The sequence below is a fragment of the Aquila chrysaetos genome, chromosome 8 (assembly GCF_900496995.4).
Source record: "Aquila chrysaetos chrysaetos chromosome 8, bAquChr1.4, whole genome shotgun sequence".
NCBI classification, from domain to species: Eukaryota; Metazoa; Chordata; class Aves; order Accipitriformes; family Accipitridae; genus Aquila; species Aquila chrysaetos.
This window is the reverse complement of record NC_044011.1, coordinates 31,923,818-31,932,596: the sequence shown is the minus strand read 5'-3', so window position 1 is coordinate 31,932,596 and position 8,779 is coordinate 31,923,818. Positions and strand designations below refer to the sequence as shown.

The 8,779-nt window shown below is 35.0% G+C and overlaps 1 protein-coding gene across 1 annotated transcript; it reads right to left on the bottom strand.

Annotated features, from left to right (window-relative positions):
* Nucleotides 1–2,870: 2,870 nt before the first annotated feature.
* MKKS (MKKS centrosomal shuttling protein) lies at nucleotides 2,871–7,618 on the bottom strand. The gene is made up of 4 exons (XM_030021813.2): nucleotides 6,570–7,618; nucleotides 5,872–6,047; nucleotides 5,060–5,170; nucleotides 2,871–4,540 (listed from the first exon to the last, which is right to left on the bottom strand). Exons 1-4 carry the CDS (start codon nucleotides 7,558–7,560, stop codon nucleotides 4,100–4,102), a joined length of 1,719 nt encoding a protein of 572 aa, XP_029877673.1. The 5' UTR covers nucleotides 7,561–7,618; the 3' UTR covers nucleotides 2,871–4,099.
* Between the last annotated feature and the right edge of the window lie 1,161 nt (nucleotides 7,619–8,779).

Here is an 8,779-nt window from a genome sequence, read left to right as displayed (position 1 = left end):
ATACAGTGCGGTGTATATAGACAAATAGTAAAGGTATTTCTTAACTGAGAATTTAAGATCACAGTGTTACTGGCCAAAAAGTTATTTACTAGTACTGTGCAACTTGTCTCTGCTGAGAAGCAGGTAGAAATAACTTGTATTTACATTACTGGATGAAAGCTACTAAAATTCTTGAAATAAGCATTGTAATGTGACTAGCAACTGACTTCTCAAAGAGCCTGTCTGCAAAGATTATGAGCATGCTGGAGGCAGTCTCTTTGCAATAAAAACAGACGGTTTCTGCATCTTCAGAGCAGTAGTAAATGCAAATCCTGTTAAGTTCTTCCTATGACACTGACTGACTCATGGATATTGATTTTTCTGAGATTGAAGAGTGTAGTGCTTACATGACTCAGTTCACGTGGCACTGCTGAAAATGTGACAAATTCTACATTTTGCTACTCAGTACAGCGAAATAAGGGCACAAGTAAAATTCAAAAGTTCAGGTTTTGGGTAAGGTGAATTGTTTTGTACATGCTCTACTGTGCTTACAATATTCCAGGCAGTGTTTTTCTTAGAAGCTTTGACAACAATAAATACTCTCTTCCCTTACTGGGACAGATCTAACACTATAACAGCTGATTAGCCTAAAAATGGCCCAAACACTTCTGGAAAAAAAAAAAAAAACAACCCCAAACCAACCCCAAAAAACCCACCAGTGTTACACTACCAATACAGTAAGGTTAGGTTTCCCAAAATCCTCAATCTGTTTCTACCCTGTCTTCAAGGATTAGCATCATATGAACACCTGGTCTGAAATACTTGCAGAGCACAGACTCTGAAGACATACATGACACGGTAAGGGTTGCTGAGGTGTCTGACAACGATCGTCTTGAAGTTCAACCATTCCTCCACAGGGCTTTAAAGTCACATTTCTCTGGGTGCATGTACCGAAGATGTAAGGCAATAAAATTAGGTTCCTGTTAGCAACAGTAATATCCTTTTGCCGAAATTTCAGAGAAAAAGAAAATGCATCCAGGTTCAATATACAGGGAGAACAGGGAAGTTTTACCTTGCAGGCTAGTTTAAGGAGTCTACATAAATCCTAGCCAAAGTTCCCTCAATGAAGTGACTACAATATTTTAGCAAGGATTTGAGTTTGTTTTGAATTAGCTATTTCTTTGCTCCTCTGCAGCAAGTAGTTCTTCACTTTACATCTGGATCTTGCTTAGAACTCTTCACCTACAAATTTCCATGCCTTAAGACAACTTATCTTTGTTCCCATTTTATAGATAGGAAAATAGACAGAAAAATACTTCAGATATAGCTCAGAGTAACTCTACAAATTCACAGATCAGTAGCAGAATCAGTGAAAAGCAAGCATTCTGCAGTCTTTGCCAATGCCAAAACAGTAATGTTTAATGGTATGTCTACTTGAAATAGGACGCAGTAGTAGAGATACTAAAGATCCCTAAATTAATCAGCGTTTTCAGGTCTTCTTCACTTTGAAGTTTTAAATACCAAATGGGAACTGAAATACCAAACGAAAACTGAAATACTGAACTGAGGAGCAACTATATTAAAATGCCATCTTACTTAAATATGCTGACCTGAGTGATTATAATATCAGCACTTCTTTTCACTCCTGCTAGGCCTGGAGCACTAACACAGCTGAAAAGGCTGGATATGAATGGTCTTAACTCTTGTGCATTACCAGTAGAATTATTAAAATTTAAATTAATAGCCTCTGAGCAATCTGTGGAAGTCAACAGACATGACTGAGGTCATGATCAGAAAACACCTGTCTCTTAGTAATACTTAGGTAATACTAATTTTTCTCACTGAACAAACTTTAAATTCCAAGGGGAGCAGGAATAAAAACATAGTGGCTTCTCAGAGGACTTAAATGGGGATATTTCATTTTGCCAATTTCAAGACAAAGGGGGAAAACCCACCATTTTTGCACCTAAGTTTTATGAGGAAACATGGGAGTTCAGCAAAGTTATTTTTATGCTGCTCTTGGATTGAGAGTCAAAATTCTATTTACATGCATTTTAAATGGTATCCAAAGTTATATTCCTCCTATGTTACCCATTAACAACAGGGTAACACTAACCACTAAAGATTCAGGCAGACTGTAGCACAACTGAGAACTGAACCTGAACTGCCCCATAAGCAGCAGTACCAGCTGCTTATTTATCCTTTTCAGTCACACTGGGAGACAAAAATTCATTGTTATTAAAACTATCTATATATGAAACAATCTTTGATTCAGGTATAAATGAATTTTTACCTACTCACCAAAAATCAAATTTAATTTTTTCCACAATTTTCTAATGTGCAATTTTCTTAAAACGGGGAGGGGGGGGAATATGATCAGAACTAACAACCATTTTATAGCAGCTGTGAACCAACCTTCAGATACCAAGACAAAAGAACACTAGCAACTACTTCTACTTATATTGTTTTAATTTTCACTTCACAGCTGTAGTCACTAAACATTTTTGCACTGCATAACAAGCTACTATTATAGGAAGTAAAATACTCTAATTCAACACTCTTAGAGACTCATAATTAGATGAAGTATTACCAAGATTCTTCTGTGCCTTAAGATATACACCATCATTTGGCTTCATTATTGCTGACGTTTTCATATGGTTTATGGTACATGGGAGGATCAAGATATGAAAGCAGCCTTTTTAGTAACCAACTTTGAACAGCCTCCATCTCAACCCTTGTAACATTCTTCCGCAAATTCCCAAAGGATGCCTTAAAGCACTGAAGCAATCATTTCAGGTCATAAAAAGATAAAGAACTTTAACTTTTCATTTTTTTCCAGTGAAAAAATGATTATTTATGCTTTTAAAATAAAAAGGACTTTGTACAAAAGGTCTGGAAAGATCTGGTTTTAATTACATATTTCAAAACTGAGTTATACAAAACAATTCTACTGCTTATAGTCAGTAAGTATATTAAAAACTTAAGAGACCAGGAAACAAATAAGCAGACTAGTCTATAACTAACTCAGATGTTTTCTGGAAAAGCATGTCATGAGCAATTTGTCCCTTGTGACTGAAAACAGAGAGGGAAAAGAAAAGGGGCAAAGAAAATGAGTTTAAGCAAGAAACTGTAACACCCCTTTTGATCTTGCATGCAAGCTGAAAATGAGAAAAAGTTTCGATCATTCAGTCCACAGTTTTATTTAAAGATCAAAACAAGCCTGAGCAGCTTAAAGCCTTACTTCATTAAAAGAAAAGAAGCTATGCACAGTCAAAGAGTTAATTGAATGGTAAGTGGGACATTCTTTCTTGCAGCTTTGCTTAAATGATAGAAACATCATTATTTATAAACTCTCCTGTATTCCACAGAAGACAATGAAGGTCCACTTTACAAAAGTTTTTTTCCCACACACATTCTTTTCAAATTTTCTTTTACCTACCTGCTACCTTAAGATCTCCAGACTGAGTATTAATAACTTGCTAAATAAATTACATTTATGAATTAAAATCTTCCAGCCATTTAGAAACAGAAACTGCTTATAGTATATGGTGACAAGATCTTCAGAACAAAATTTGAAAACAAGTGGCTCATGATATTTGCTAAGGAAAGCCTTCTTTTTTACCTACAAAATTAAAAATACCAGTGATAAAGTTCTGCTGCAATATGAAAGCCTGTTTGAATGTGTAAAGCTTTTGCTGAGACTACATAAATTCTAATCCACAACATATGTTTTCTCAGCAAATGAACCCATTTTTCCCATTCCTTTGAAGATGCCACAGAGCTAACGAACATCCAAAACTTTGCTTAATCCAAAGGGAATATCAAAGTGTCATTCATTCTTTGAATACACTAATTTGAATACTCTTAAGTCATATGTTATTATGATTCATCATATATTTGGCTAATCATTTAACAGTTCCTAGCAAAACATTAAACATTTGAAAATGCTTGAGGGCACAGTAGATTAACAATCAGAGGAGTACTTAATGGCCAACTGTTTGATTTTAAATTTCTGTCTGTTGTCCATATTCTAACCATTTAAAGTATCTTAACATGTTATATATTACTCTGCTTTCAATTAAGTATCTTGCTGTGCAACACAATTCACATAAGATCAGAACTAATTTTGATCTTCAATTACGTATGAGAGATCCAAAATAAGATTGGCTGTCTCCAGAGCTACTTGTAGGCCATTACACTTTGCAGCAAAACAGTCCAATGTGAGAAAGTCAGCAACCTTCACTGACGGCTCTTTAGGGCAGCCCTGTGCAATAGGACAGCCAAATTGGCCTTGCAAAAGCCTCCATTTGAGGTTCTCAGTGTTACCATTAATCCCACAGCCACATTTTGAAACTACATCTGACCAATTAGACACAGAAGAAAACCCTGATGGAACAAACCAACAGTGTCCATAAAACATGTCTGTAAGAACTTCTCCATCATCGTGATTCAGAGAGCAAGCTACAGACTCCAGGGAACGGCAAAAACCATCAGCAACCAATTGGTATTGTGTCTGGGAACAATCTATTTCTTTAAAACTGCTGGTGGACAGACTATAACTCTAAAATAAAACCAGGAAAACAGAAAATTAGAACAGTATTACAGAAATAATTCTAATCAAACATATATTGTACTGTTTTTTGGTTTTTTTGGTTTTTTGGGTTTTTTGTTTGTTTGTTTGTTTTTTTCCAAACAGATGGTTCAGTCCTAACTAAAAAAAATTGTTCATGTGATTATTCCACAACAGGAAAGATTTCTAGGCAAGTCAAAGCTGAGTTCTGCATGACTATCTTTCAATATAAAAATTCTACACATTTTTATTTTAACACTTAAAAAACAAGCACTTACTATAACACATACCTAAAGAAAGATTAACAAGTACAAATACAGTAACAAGTCTGAAAGATGTAATTAGCACTGACTGCTTCAAACAAAACCCTTTGTTTTATATTAGTAGTTAGACAACAAAAATGCAACCTTAATCTAGAAAAGATAAGTGTTTTAACTGTAGGAGTGATTCTACATAAATTCTTGTTTCCCAAGTATATTAAGCAGCTTTAAAAAACCTTGTCTTACATACCTTGTGTCTTATGTACGAAGCCAGGTGAGTTTCTGTACAGCCACCTCCTAATAATGCCAAAGGTTCTTTGATTGTTAACTGCAACACATGTTCTGCAGTTTCACAGATGCGCTGAAAACCATATGAATTTGTCATTTAGACATACCATGATTAATAGGACTTGCTCCATTGAAAAAACTACTGGAATAAAATTTTCAGTAGTTTCTGGTACAGACTTCATAAACTTGAATTACGTGTGGATATAAAGCTGCTGAGTGACTTCCAAAACCATGTTCACTTAATGAAAAATTGTCTTTATTTGTCCACACTCAGTATGGAAAAGCAGAAATAAAAAGCAGCTGTATTTTATTCCTTCTTTTTGCAAAACAGGGTTATATATAAAAAGTCAATCAGTATCAATGACATTTCTAGAGCAATTATTCAATGCAAAACTATGCTTGACTACCATTGCAAGTATTGCTGCTGGCCTTTTGCTGGGAAATTTTTATTTTATGCTCTCATAGACCAAGTAATGAGAATAAATATGTTTATCCAGCACTGGCCCCAAGAACAGGTGAAAAATGTTTCTGTCTCTAAGCAAGTATTAAAATAGAGGCATTATATCAACATGACCACTTCAAGGAATTTGAAATTCTGGAAATAAAGGCATTTCTGAATTGTTTTCTTGAAATTGTACATCTACACTCTAACTAAACCTCATTTATGTACTGAAAAATCACTTTTCTAAACTCATCATATCTATATTTCTCACAACTTTATTCTTCCATTAGAAACATAATTTTTCAAAAAAGATTTCAAGGAAACTTGCCTACCTTCAATTCATCCCATGCTGTTTCATTTCTGTTACAGAGTATCATGCTGCAGACAACTGTGTCATTAGGAATTAGATGCACAAAATGTTTTGAAGCAAAACTCTCAATGCACACATCTTTCAAACTGCCATAACAACCGGGAGACAATGAATGTATGGAAGCTATAGGCTTTGAACCTGTCCAATTAAGAAAAGCAGAGAACATACATATTGCTGCCATCAGAACAGCTATCTGTTGTGTTTCATAATGCATGCACTTTTTTCCTCTTGGCTTTTTAAATTATATTTATTCAATACCTAACATTTCAATCTACACAGGAAATCACAAACAGAAACCAACATGTTTTCAAAGTACAAGACTTAGTGACAGTTTAAGATTAAAAAAAGTAATTGTTTTATTGTCATTAGACAAGAATTTAAAAATAATCTACATTTGCAGACAGTTGTTATAATTAGATATTCCTCATGCAGCAGTTAGTAATCACGTGCAATATGCCATCATTAGAGCCTGCAAAAGTCCAGTTTCACCTTAAAAAATGGTTTTCAGACTAGAAAAGAACAACTCTTGCTCAGCTACTAAGGTAGGATACAGACAGAAATAAGAGAATCCTTACTCTGCAATGACACCAACCTAGATAGGTTTTCATTACGATATGAACATTAAGGACAACTGTTTAGTACAGAAAACTTGCTTGTTACCTGTCATCCGACTCATGGGTTCCACCAGAGATAGCCCGGCTCTGTCCACAGTGATGACATGGTTCTCTTTCAGATACTGTTTTAAGGATGGATGCATAACTTTCTGGCACACTACAAGGCCAACCTCATCATTGATCAGCTGCTTTCCTACATTAAGCAACTGATTCAGCTCTGACATTTCAAGAGAAATTCCATGATGGACTGCTATAGTTCCTTCTTCAGGGTTGAAGAGGTCTCCTGACATGGACACAGAGAAAAGTGCTATCTTGATCATGTTTGAACAAGTTCTTTTGACAGTAAGTGGTTCTGCCAATTGAATTTCTGGTGTTTCTATCAGTAGTCCAGGAAGAACTCTAGAATCTACAACTCTTCTACCTTTCACAGGTACTATTACACACTTCCCTAAAACAGCATTAGTCTCAACACAATATGGAACAGTAAACATAAAAGCCTTTAAAATCAGCATGGTGAGATGATCAACTTCTGGTTTATTAAGCATGCAAGCAGGTTTGCTTGTTAATATGCTACGCACCAAACAAAGAAGTGTCTCAACACTGCTAAAATCCACGGATACTCGGCAACCACAGGCCTCAGATTTGAGGTAGTCCATACATAAACTCAAAAGATGCTTGCTTATTTTAATAACAGTGCAAGATGCAACATTTAGGCTTTTAAAATTTTCAATCAAACTACAGCAAAGAATGGCAGTAAATAAGCCGCAGTCACTGAAGCGGGATATATGGTTCTGTACAGAGGCCATCAAAACCCTTAATACAGGATGGCTGACAGAAAGATGACTGAGTATAGCTGAAGATTGTGAAGTTGTACAAACATAGCCTCCCATACCATTGTGGAGATGTTTGAGCCTACCAGCAGGACCATAGCAAGATTTTAATATTCCACTTAGCAGAGACAGTGACTGACTCACTGTATCTCTCGTTAAAGGTTCACTAATAAATAATGGAGGCTTTTTAGCTTCAAGACGAGACATTTTCAAAGTAAGATTTTAATTCTTGCTAACAAAACAGATTTTATTTTTACTTGGATCTATAATTCATAGCACTTTTAAAATTTAAAGTAGTACATTTTAATTCTTTGCAGCTAAGGATTATGATTTTAAATGTGAAACAGTATATACAGAACAGTAACAACATTGCTATGACTGCTCATGATCTACCTCTTACAATGAGGCTTAAATCCTATCGTGAAATTGATACATAATGACAGCAGCAAGCTATTTCATTCATGACGATCTCCTTTTTTAGCTTCTGAATGTGATCGAACAGATTTTTTTGCAACAAAGTTTACAAGCATGCTTCCAAAATGGACACCTATAAGTGACAGTCCTGCCACAAGCAGAAAGTTCTTTCTACTCCAGCTAGCTTTCTTCATCTCTTCTTCTGGCAACACTCACAGACGGAAAGCTTCAAAGCTAGTTATACCTACAATAACAACCAGAAAGGTATTAGGATAATCTTCTAACAATATTGCATAGTTTGAACTGTTATTTTATTTTTCACCAAAAAACTCACGTAAAGACAAATACCAAACTATAATGCTATTTAATTGAGAAAACCTATTAATATTATATATAACACAAGCATATAGGTCAAATTATACATGTTTGTCAATAACTTTGATTCTGACCACCAGTTTATATCCTGTTTTACCTGTAGGTCTGTAAGTAACAGGCCACTATAAACTGTACTTAATTGTATGAATGTGTCAAAACTGTAGCAATGTTAAGCTGTTTTTACTCAAGAACAAAAGAACTGAACTACAGCATTGCTTCCCAGGCAACCACTTCAGAAACAAAAGCTTTTAATATTCAAACAACTGTAAGAAATCTCTGCCTCTGAAAGAAAGGTTTCTTACTTCAAGATGCCCCAGATACAGAATTTTTTTCAGTTCTTAAACACTTCAAAACTTAAAGGTATATTTAATTACATTTCTATGTAAATGTACAGTATTTAGACTTCTCTCATACTTCAGTTTCTTTTCTATTGTAATCACCATCCCTACTAACAACACAGAATATGTTACTATATGAAGTCACAATTATTTCTGAGCAGTTCTGAACCTGAAAGGACGCTTCTGCAGACCCAGACAAGAGAGTTTGACTATTGCCTTCAAGTTATTGGAGTTTGTTTTTAAAATATCTTTAAGACCTATAATACCATCACTTAACTGATCCTATCACATAGGATTTA